General features: G+C 37.6%; 1 protein-coding gene across 1 annotated transcript; it reads left to right on the forward strand.

The window, feature by feature from the left end:
• Window positions 1–7,176: 7,176 nt before the first annotated feature.
• Window positions 7,177–12,576, forward strand: CNGA1 (cyclic nucleotide gated channel subunit alpha 1). Its single transcript, XM_026093798.1, is given in 7 exon segments — window positions 7,177–7,283; window positions 7,604–7,679; window positions 8,067–8,092; window positions 8,197–8,307; window positions 9,414–9,521; window positions 10,212–10,318; window positions 11,159–12,576. Coding segments are annotated over 7 exon segments (1,953 nt in total).

The raw sequence follows: 12,576 nt of genomic DNA on the forward strand, positions 1-12,576 counted from the left end.
ATTCTGTGCAAGCAGCCTAGATTTCCCACATTGTTTTAGCTTGAAATAACACTCTGCTCAACGGAAATCCTAACTGACTGTTCAGAGCTACCAGCACTCCGGTAAAGTCACTGCACCCATTCTTTACTCTGATGGTATTGAAGGACGACCTGTTTTATCCCAGAGAGTTTTGTGGCAGGCAGCCCCGCCACTGCTTGCCGGTTCCAGTTTTGGGGGAGGAGGGACCTCTCAAGCTGCCCCACGGCAAGGTGGCACAGGGGGAGCCTCAGCACAGATACTGCTCAGGGCACACGAATAACACTGCTAGGCACGGCCACCCCCAGCGCTCACTGTGCTTTCAGATGTCTCAAAAGCGCTAATCCACCTACAGAGTGGTTATATAAAAAGCAGGACCCGGATCTGGGAGATGCTGGTGAAAGGCTTCGACATAGTCTTTTGAAACACTGCGTGGTGCTGTTCTGCATGCCAGGTAGCACTCCTGTTCGCACAAAACCTGAAGTCTGTGCAGTGCTTTCAGATTCCAGCCTCTAACACACCAAGACACATCTGAAATTGCTTCCAGTTCTTCCCTCCTCGTCAAGCACCAAGGTAATACTAAACTAAAAATACAGTACCATCTACTGGTGGAGATACTGTTTGCACTGGTGTTTTTGCTGTCACCAAGTCCTGTTAGGGCTGACTGTGCTTCATGACACTGAATTCTCCTTAACGCAGGTCCACACAAAACAGTATTAAATAAGCCAGAAATCTTGGATCCTTCTCAGCTACAGTGCTCCCAACATTACATTCACTGCTGAAATCATATTGACGCTAGAAAAGACAAGAATATTTGTGGAAAATAAACCTACTGAAACTGTGGTCAGTCTAAGCACTCATCTATGTAGATAGTTACAGCACAGTAAGCTTTAAGGCAATGTTGTTCCCTTAAAACTTACTTATTTGTACATAAATGCATATGTACAATATATCTAGCATTTTGGGTATGGGTGTTTGAAGCTAAAGATAGCTTTAATAGGATTGAAAAGAATTACAGAGGTGCTGACAAAGCAAGACACTAAAATAGATTAAAGTTGGCCTACTAAAACAATAATCCATTAGTGCTGTCATTCTCCCATCAGTCAAGGTTACTCAGCTGAAATGCAGAACCATAGGAAAAATATCCCTATGAAAAAAGTAGACACTAAACTAACCTAATCGTCACTGAAGTCAATGACAACCATGTAACTGATTTTTAAAGGAGGGCAAAACAGTACCCACTGCATTGAGCTCATCCAGAACTTGTCCTGGTCCTGCAAACCTCTTCTCATGAAAATGAGCTCCTGGTCACTGTCAGAGACAAGGAACTGGCCTGACCCAGTAAGACTCAAGTCCTTGCGTTTGAGCACTTCTTTGGAAAACTCCACTGTAAAACAGATAAGCAATATTTACAGAAGTTGGAGTTGATTGACAGGACTGAAACTACCTATTTTAAAAGAAGACTGACTGTTTTCAGCCAGAGTAAAAAGGCCTCTCTCCTTTGCTATTGGTATGGGCCTGAAACATGCAATACAGACTTGCCCGGCCTGGCTGAACAGCTAAAACTTCTGGACAAGGGAGTGCACCAAACACAGGACTGTTCAGTGTTGAGTGCACAATCAGTTTGATGTTTGTGTGATGCAGAATTCACGTATACGTCTAAACACTCAGTGCCACCACACATCCACAAAAAAGCTGCTCAACACTGAACAGACTGTCTGAGATCTCTTAAATTGCAGGTCTGGCAAAGATCTGTGAGATCCTGATTTAATACTAGATGGATATGCTGGCCTCCAGAGATTTCATACCTATGACTTTAGGATAGGAATTGAGTTTGAGCCCTTCAGAGACAACAGTGAGCTATCTTCTGAAACAAGGACTAGAAGCTGGAAGGTGATTTCATCTTATTCCGTTTGTTATGTTGGGTACCTGATTGTACCTAACAAACCTTGGATTACGCTGGGCATAATGTCATGCATTTCCTTGTTGTCCATTACTGGTTTTTGAAAACACTTTTTAATCTTTAAATTTCAAATGTGCACTCTCTTTCTTAAAGAAAACTGACTGTTTTCAGGATTGGAAAGCTGGAGCAGCAGATGTGGCTGAACTGTTTCTCTGCAGAGGCTGACCTGTTGAGCATCATTTTGGGTTTGTGGTCAAAGCTACAATTTGTCAATCTACTTGTCATTCGGGCTACAAGATTCAAGTCAGCTCACGTGAATGCTAGCCACATGGCGCTCTCCTGCTCTTGGTTACAGGAGGTAATCTGCCTTTCTCCTGCGCTCCACAGGCTGGCCTGGTTTCCAGCGTTCTGCTTGCTGTGAAACAAAGTTAAAAAGTAACTCAGTAACTTCAGCTATGTCTCAGTTGTGACTCAGGATAAAGATACCATTTTAAATTTGAATGTTCACTCCTTTTGCTGCGTAAAAGATTTGCTTGGCTAGATTTCACGCTCTGCAGTGCTTTAATCCCCCCTCCGAAATAGGCCACGTTAAACATGCCCGATCAAAAACCTAATCCCTTAAACTCCTGAGAATTTACCTTTTCTTATTCTCATGGGCCCCAGAAGTGAAACGGGAAAGCTGGGGTGTGCAAATACCTCAACAACTTCTCTTTACAGGTACACGAGGTTATACCGCATGTCGGGGCCTTTCCTGACTGCATGGCCACTACGGATGAGCTCGTGTGCATTTCTAGCGGAGCAGAACCACAGATGCTTTACAAACCCTTTTGTGGTGGTTTAGTTTGCACAGCTGTGAATTAAGCTTGAAGTGAAGGACAAAAAAGGGTCAATATGGCAAATCCATACCAAATTTGAAGATTAGTTCAGTCTCTTAAAACTTCATCCTCATTTCCTATTGGTTTGTTAGAGCCATTTTGAGATAGTTATCAGGATAGCAGTTTTATGCTCTGACATAGCTCTGATGGAGTTTGGTGGGGTTTAAAACTGAAATAAGAAGACAGCTTTTAAATACTTCTCTGTAAACATTTTACACCAAATTAAAGACCAGATCCTTCTTCTATAAGAAAATAGTTGAGCGCTTCCATCCGGTAATCCAAGAGTTTGGTGATATGTTTGTTTTTCTGCATTGCTCGGAAAAAAAAACAATCCAAGAGTATAAGTAGATGATACCACAAGAGGATTTTCATTCAGGGAAAATTCTAACAACTAGGCTACAGAAATATACTTCACCATGAATAGTTTTTTTAAATTTAGTATGAACTCACATACATGTTCCTCTTACAAGTAAAGAAGTTACGACATTTTCCACCAGATACGTATGCATAACTCGTGGTTCTTTTAAGCATCAGGATAGGAATGTAAAAATTATGTTAGCTTAGTTAAGAAGTTTTCAATAGTTTACAATTGTTTTTCTTATTATTCGACGATATGATAAAATTACAGAAATAAACAGCAAACTTGAATTTATGGTGTTTTGTGTATTCTAGTGAAGACCTACTAGTACAACAAAACAACTATCTGCAATATTAAAAAAAATGAACTGGCAGACAACACTGAGTATATACTCACTTAAAATTTTCTTTTAGTTTCAAAATAGAGTGTGTTCCAATATTTACCATTTCTTGTGCGTGTTCACAGGACTAGTAAGCTTCTGCTCAGGTTAGGGATAATGTTGACTGCCACTGTCACTTTCATCTGCCTCTAAATCTCAAAATCCATCACCAGGTCAAGGAAATCCTCCTCTAATAGCCACGTCCTTCCCTGGGAATAGTTCAGAGAACTGCACATGAGACTGGCTGTTTGAGAAACTGATCAATAAAGGACTTATGTCTGAAACATTGATTATGTTTAATTTTCCTCAATGGCATTACTTACTTAGCATGGAGATGTGGCTGATGTGAAGGACTGAAAGCACCAGTAGAAGCAGCAGAGTACATTACCAAGGTAAGCACACATGATGATTAAACTTCTTACTGCAGAACTGTTAAGGAATCTTTTTGCATGTTAGAAAATACAGGTATTTTGCTGCAAGACAGTGCATATTTTAACATCACTGAATATTTTTTGCTGTTTTTAGTACAGAAGAAAGCAGATCTTTACACCGGGCCAAATTCTGTTCTCAGATATCCTTGCTAAAAGCATTCGTTCTCTGAAAATGATGAGACAAAAGAAGTGAATATGATGGGCCAATATGAAAGTGAGAAATAGATAAAATAAAAGAGCATAAGAGATGGTAGCTAATCCTCCATTCACTACAATCCTGTAAAAGGACAATGCTTCCTTCATTTTCTTGCAGCTTAAAGATCTTGATGTATAGTAGTTAATACCTTTTACATCATAATGTTTATCATAGTAGTCACACTAAAAAAAACAGGATAGTAAAAGCAAACTGTTTGTGACGATACAATAAAAGCAATACGATAAAAATTTAACATACCTCTAAACAAGGATTTATCTGCATTACCTTCCATAATAAATTCCTAAATATTACAATATGAATTTGTGTTTTGGACTATTAAAACAAAATCAGCATAGCAGTTTGTGACAATACATCAGTTGAATAAAAATATGTGTGGCTATAGAGTAGGAAAAGCGGTAATGATACAATTTAATAGACGTAGTCCAAATTATATTGTCTGAAAAAAACCTAAAATACATACAGAAATGTATTGTAAGAGAAGTTCTGTGCCCACTGAGACTAATGGAAAATGTCCACTGTTCACAAGTTAGGGTTTTGTCCCACAAATGCTGTAAAGCGGTAACCACAAACCCAAACCAGGAGTAATTATTGTGGCTGTTCAATTTGCACTGGGCACGCGCTGCACTACCATTTCTGTGTTGCAGACTCAGGAATTTTAAAACTCTGCACTATTGGCTTTGCTGCTAGTAGAATTTGAAGATATCCTTGTATTGTATATCTATCTATCTATCTATCTATATACCGTATAGATAGATAGATAGATCGATCGATCCCGACTGAACAACATGGGAAAAAACCTCATCTAGTAGTCAGCTGAGCCTGAGATTTAGATCTAATATTTGGAGACTATGAGGTAGTAAATACTTCCAGTTTCAATATGTAAGTGATTTTGAGGCATATTTAATGCTCACTTCATGCTTCCAGTGCCTTGGGAAGAGGAAACCTTCAGTCCTGCCCAAAATGGCAGCTTCTCTTTCCCAGCAAGTTTTACGCATGGCCGCCATTGCCCCTTTGGCAGAACACAAAGCACCACACGGTGCTTCCACTTAGTTTAGGTATTAATGTAGAAGCAGGAATCCGTTTATTTGCAAAAACTGCACAGAAATTCCTGTTTATCTGAAGACTAGGAGAACATACAGCATACAGATTTTTGCCCAAACTCCAGACTAAGTACTCCAGATGGGTGTGCATCTCCTGTTCTCCTACATCTCCTATTTCACCACACTTCCAATTTTCTTAAACCTCTAGCATCAGTATGTCTGGATAACATAGGTTTTTTTGCTCTTGGAACCAAAGAGGATGGAACAATTTCCCTTGAGATGAGTATTTTTACATTGGTCTAGTGCCAAGTGACTGGAAGTGAGTTGGCACAACTTTATTTTACACCATTATTGTTGAGCTCTGTTGACTCCAGTGTGGATCTGTGGAGAATACAGGTCAAACCAGGGTGGAATTTTGTGTGCCAGCATTAGCAGAGCTTTCCCGCCCATAAGCAGAGATAAAGCAGCTTAATTCCACCCTGTGTAATTTCAGTCCTCACACTTTCAAATACAATTTATCCTTGGAGCCTGCCAGTGAAAACCCTGTTACATCTTCTGGGCCACTGGTGGATCTAATGCTTACTAAGTCTTACAAACCACTTTTTTGGGGACAGCCATCTTAGAACTGATCCTTGTTCTTAATCATTTTAAAAACTGACAACCAGTGCTGGAGTACATATTCTTGAAAGAACACACCTGAATTTTCAGTCTTCATTTTTCTGTTTTGTAGACTGATGTAAAGGGCTATATTACTTTTTGCACTATGTATCGTTCATTTTTGATGACTTCTGGAAACATGGGTTTCCTCTACTATCTCCTGTATAGGAATATTTTTAGTTTCATTGACCAAGAAAGACATAGTATAAGCCAGGTAAGTTTAGTAATAATGTTGCAGCTGTATCATCATATTTCTCTTTAGCAGTGTGTTCACCTACAGGAATGAAAGTACTTTCTTTAAGATTGGTTCGTTCTATGGCATTTGGCTTCATTTACAGTGATACAGCCACTGATTTGTCAGTTGGTGGCTTACAGACATGTCTGTACTCTGTTTCAAAATATTGTTATTGTAGTGGATAACATTTGTATTGTAACCCTAACTAAAAGGCCCAGTCAAGAGCAGATCACTCTTGTAGACACAATTCATGCCCAGAGGGCTGGTGGTCCCACTGATGTTGAGACAATTGTTAAGAATTTGGTGGAAAGGCAGAGCAGAAGTTAATTACTCCAGTGCTGAAAAGTTGGTGCACCAGAATGCACTATATTAATCATGTACACTAGAGCATTTAAATTTTTTTTAATACTGAGATGAACAAAACCAGACATGAACAGGCCCCACCATTTCTATTTAGATGTTTACAGTCTACCTCCCTCATGAGTAAGAAGACTTGACTGCAGCAGTCTTTAACATCTCAGTTACAGAACCTACCCTTTGCTCTCGATAGAGCATGACTCACAGATGTAAGATATATTGACATTTCTTTCGACATCCAACCATTAAAGTGCTTGCTAGTCTAGTTTCCAGGATGCCACCTGTTCATGAATCTACTTGTCCATTCCTATTCAACACCTTTTGAGTCTTTGGTTCAAAACGAAATGAAACTGTGGTAGATGTTTCAAGGACAATAATCAAAATTTTTTCAATGTATATGATTAGACTCAGGCAAAAAAAAAAAAAAATTAATGCTTTCTCTAAGGGAAAGAGGTGTTGAATGTTCTCTTTAGCAGCAGTTGCTGGGTCAGTCAGCACACCGAAGCACCTACAGCGCCCTTTATTGTCTGGTGGGAATAACACAGAAGAGAGGAAGCTGGAAGTACTGTTGCTTCTGTTCAGGGAAGCAAGAAAACAAAGGATTCATCTATACAAAAACAATTGCTTATTAGTTCTGCTAGTTGTGAAATGACTCGATTCCTTTTGAAATCAGTCTTCCTCACTTACTCAGGGTAAGAAAAATTTAACCATGAAGGTAGGAGTGATTGAGACCCATCACTCCCATACGGTTGTTCCCAGTGTGGTCGTGCAAGACACCAGTGAGGATCCTGGGCAGATGCAGGAAGGGGAAAACAGGTAAATCAAATTCGCTGGATTAAATTCTACTGTTTCATGTTTTTTTTTTTAAATAATTTGCATGGGATTAACCTGGTACAGATGTTTGCCTTCATCTAATTATCTTCATGCTCTATTAATAAAGTTTTTAAGATTGAGATATTTTGCTTATTGTAAATATTTAGAAAATTAAAAATTAAAATTAAAATTAAAATGCCTACTCTTTCAATTTACTGAGATAACTTCGTCCATGATAAAAATGGTGAGAAACAGTTCTGTGACAATTTAAATGACAACATTTTTGTATTTTAGCAGATACCATATAACTATCCTGTTTTGCTATTCCTTAGGCAACAGTATCTACCTGGTACGTTTGCACTCTACAATATTAACAACAATAGTAATAAAGATGAGTAAGTATCTTGGTAATTTCATACAATAAGAATACTACAATGTTTGTTGTTTAAGCAGAGATGAAAAAGAGTGACGTATATCTAATCATTTCCTTATAAGCAGTTATCTCATACAAGTAACTAATTGCATGTAAATTTGAACTTTATGTACATCAGATATGTACAATAGATGATAATTCCCAATACCAAAGCTACTGGTATGATATCTATTAATTTAAAATGAAAATAGTTCTGTGTGAAGAAATAAGCAAAACTTTTCTTTCAAGGCCAGATACTTAAGGATAATGTTAACCTTACTGAACTCAGATGATTTTAATAAATAACAGTGGAAGCAATGGCTATGTGCATCCCATGAGCCTCTCATATTTTTCTTTCCCTTAGAGAGGAGAAGAAGAAAAAGAAAAAAGAAAAGAAGAGGTAAGGCAGAGTTATAATACTACAAACTTGTAAGACATTTAATTTCTTTCCAAGTATGTTCTAACTTCGTCTGTAATAACTGAAAATGTAAATCTATTCCTTAGCAAGTCAGAAAAAAAAAAAGAAAAAGAAAAGGATGGAGAACAAAAGAAAAAGGAAAAAAAGGAAAAAAACAAAAACAAAGATAAGTCCAAGAACAAAGAAAAGAAAGAGGAGTAAGTATTTTTCATTTAGATTCTGCTTTGTTAATCTAGTAAAGATTGCTTTTGATGTAAAACTGAATCCATTCATGGACATCCTGCAAACAAGAGGCTTATACTGCAGTGAATGAGTGTACTGACTGCTGTTGTTCTGGAGTAGAGTTGTTCTGATTTAAACCCATATGGCAATAGAATGAGAATATGCATACATGGAATCGATCTGAAAAAAATTAATCCAGAAAAAAGTCTATGGATTCTCAGTAAGATCCTTGACAATTTCGAGTCACATAATATAATAACCTAAAAATTCACCTTATCAGCACACTGTAAACTCTGCAGCACTTACCCTTTTGCCAGCTTTCTCAGTGGCTTCACATATATATTTAGAAATAGAGATGACAGGACAGAGCATACAAAAGTTCATAAAAGTGCAGAAGGAAGAGTTTGCTGATCTTTTTTTTTTTTTTTTTTTTTGATAATACTCTGCAGCAAGAGATGGGCCATTGTAAAGCAATCTCTTCTACAAATTATGGCACCTACAAGCCAGTAAACTCGTACTGTCAGCTAAAAGCTCTTGCCCTACCTTTTGCATTTTGCTTGATAATTTCATAGTTTACTGGCCCAGAAAGAGAAACTTAAAATAGTGCACTGAGGACTAGTGTGGTTTGATCGCATGCTCCTTGCTCTCTCTGTTGATTCCTCTATGTAAACTATGCCAGTGTTTCCTCCTTTTTCAGTCTTAGACTTTTGCCAGTAAGGAAGGCATTGTGTGTCTCACATCAACATTGATATTCACATAATCATTCTGTTTTTGGAAAGATGATCAAATCAATTATCAGACAATTCCATTAATTTGGAAGGAAATAAATTATTTCAAAAGCTTTGAACTGCCAAGTTGATTTTCCTTAGCAAAATCTAGACTCTGAAGTTTAGGACCATAGTCGTATCTAACAATTAGTTTCATGTTCTCCATGTATTCAAGCAAGGAAGCATAACTTGAAGAATGGCTTTTTTTTTTTTTTTTAACTATAACAATTTCCGGAATGCTTAGTTCTCCCAAATTTGATATGCATATTTTAAGTCCCTCATTAAATCTCTTTTTTTTCCTGCCTATCACTCAGGAAGAAGAAAGAAATTTCCATTATTGATCCAGCAGGAAATCTGTATTATAATTGGTTGTTTTGCATCACAATGCCTGTCATGTACAACTGGACCATGATTATTGCTAGGTGATGTAAATAATAATGTGCTCTCTTTTTTCTCATAAAATAATTATAGCGCTGTACTTCTTCGCCATATTAAAAGCTTCCTGATTATCAGACAGAGTAGATATATATAAAACAGGTAAAATAAATTAAACAGAAATCACATGCATCTTTAAAACCCCTACCACTCTTGCCAGCTGGATTTCTGCATTTTCAACAGGTTCACTTCACAGAATCTGGCATTTCATTATTTTTTTCCATTTTCATGATTCCAGTGAATAAAAAGCATAGGGAATTCCAGGGAATAAAAAGCAACAGAAGATTGGGAAAATTTCATAAATAGCATAAAACCTTGGTCTCATAAGAGAAATTATTAGGCAACATTCCCAGCTGGCATTCCCAGCTGGCATAAGTATTAGTTGTCCATATCTCCACACAAGGCATTTTCCTGTTTTGATTACTTGAAAATATTCTGTAGTCCAAATTGTAAACATTTGCTAGAAGCACAAAGGTAAACAAGATATGCAGAAGCACTGTAAAATGACTACATTTTTCAAAATGTGGCTGATATTGCAGAGATCCTTTAACGAGTATATAAAAATTCTGACAAATTGTAAAGTCCCTAAATAGATAATTTACTTTATTCGTCATTGATCTCACACAAATATTTCATTTCCATTTCATGACAATTTACTTTTTTCTTTTCTTATTCAGAGCCTGTTTTGATGAACTTCAGAATGACTACTTGGCAGTGTGGTTCATTGCTGATTATGTTTCTGATGTCATCTATGTTGCTGACATGTATGTACGGACAAGAACAGGTAAGTATACCCAATGATTAATGATTCTTATTCATATATATGTATTGGGCAGTCTAAACTATTCAGAAGAATGCTACTTTTATCATTTGGGTACTCTTCATGGGGAACAAGAGTGAAAAAGACATCAAATGAAATCTCCGAAAGACATGTAAAAAATCTCTAGATCTGTGACCTGTAAAAACATAAAAAACTCTTGGACATCTTACTGAAGGAATACACAAAGCCCCTGGCATGAGGAAAGCTAGATACAAGCTGTTCTGCCTGGAACTGTGTACAAGGCAAAACCAACGCACAATATGGGCAAATGAGGATCGGGGGTTCTAACAAGTTAGTGCCTGAAGCTGGACTCTGTATTTAAGGCACTTCAAATACTTGCATGATTTTCAGGACCACTGAGCAATTAAGACATCCAATCAGCTTCAGCTGCGACTGTTTCTTTTAAAATCTTATCTTACATCTGGAACTACTGAGTAGCTACACTCAAACGGGACTGAAATTTCTGTGCTTACACTCTTCACCCTCATTTTAACCATCCTTCTGATAGCCGGCAATGTTTCCCCCCTCCCAAGATGTTCACCAGATAGTAGAACAGTGGAGGGAAGACAGTTAGAGCTAGAAACGTATAATTTTAAAAGCTGTACAGTTTAGCTGGAGCTGAACCATATGGCCACAAGAGGAATATTTGAAAGTAAGTAGTTGCTTATAAAAAAATAAGAAAATTATGCAGTATCTGGAACTTGTAGCCAAAATATTGTTCAAGGTAGATTTGGACTGATGTTAAACAGAATGCAGTGAAAGTTGAAGTCAAAACACTTTTTAATATTTAAAATTTGATTTTAGGTTACCTGGAGCAAGGTCTTCTGGTCAGAGAAGAAGAAAAGCTTAGAGAGAAGTACAAGACATCTTTTCAATTCAAATTAGATTTTTTGTCTATCATACCAACTGATCTCTTATACTTTAAGTTAGGACTGAATTACCCAGAATTAAGAATAAACAGATTACTTAAAGTAGCTCGTATGTTTGAATTCTTCCAGCGAACAGAAACAAGGACAAACTACCCAAATATCTTCAGGATCTCTAACCTTGTCATGTACATTGTGATTATTATTCACTGGAATGCTTGTGTGTACTACTCGATCTCCAAAGCTATTGGATTTGGGGCTGACACATGGGTCTATCCCAACACCTCTCATCCTGAATTTGCCCGTCTGACTAGAAAGTATGTCTATAGTCTCTACTGGTCAACACTGACCCTGACTACTATTGGTGAAACGCCCCCTCCTGTAAGGGATTCTGAGTATTTCTTCGTGGTTGTTGACTTCTTGGTTGGAGTATTGATTTTTGCTACCATTGTTGGTAATGTAGGTTCTATGATCTCCAATATGAATGCTGCCAGAGCAGAGTTTCAAGCAAGGATTGATGCTATCAAGCAGTATATGCACTTTCGGAATGTAAGTAAAGACATGGAAAAAAGAGTTATAAAGTGGTTTGACTATTTATGGACAAATAAAAAAGCAGTGGATGAAAGGGAAGTCTTGAAGTATCTGCCAGATAAACTAAGAGCAGAGATTGCAATCAATGTTCATCTGGAAACACTGAAAAAAGTTCGGATTTTTGCAGACTGTGAAGCTGGGCTGTTGGTTGAACTAGTCTTGAAACTCCAGCCGCAAGTATATAGTCCTGGAGATTATATTTGCCGGAAAGGAGATATTGGACGAGAGATGTACATTATCAAAGAAGGCAAACTTGCAGTAGTTGCTGATGATGGAATTACGCAATTTGTGGTCTTAAGTGATGGCAGCTACTTTGGAGAGATTAGCATTCTTAATATCAAAGGTAGCAAAGCTGGCAACAGAAGAACAGCCAATATTAGAAGTATTGGTTACTCGGACTTGTTTTGTCTATCTAAAGATGACCTCATGGAGGCTTTAACAGAGTATCCAGATGCAAAGGCTATGCTGGAAGAGAAAGGAAAACAAATCTTAATGAAAGATGGATTGTTGGACATTGAAGTTGCAAATTTAGGAAGCGATCCTAAAGATATAGAAGAGAAGATCACTCACATGGAAGGAGCAATGGACAGATTACAAACCAAGTTTGCCAGATTGTTGGCTGAGTATGATGCTGCACAACAGAAACTGAAAAAAAGACTTACACAGATTGAGAAAATATTGAAGCCAGTGGTGGAGCATGAATTCTCAGTCTTAGAAGAATTAGATCCATCCACAGACAAACCTGGAGTGTCAAAAGCAGAATGA

Source organism: Dromaius novaehollandiae, chromosome 4 (assembly GCF_036370855.1).
Source record: "Dromaius novaehollandiae isolate bDroNov1 chromosome 4, bDroNov1.hap1, whole genome shotgun sequence".
NCBI lineage: Eukaryota > Metazoa > Chordata > Aves > Casuariiformes > Dromaiidae > Dromaius > Dromaius novaehollandiae.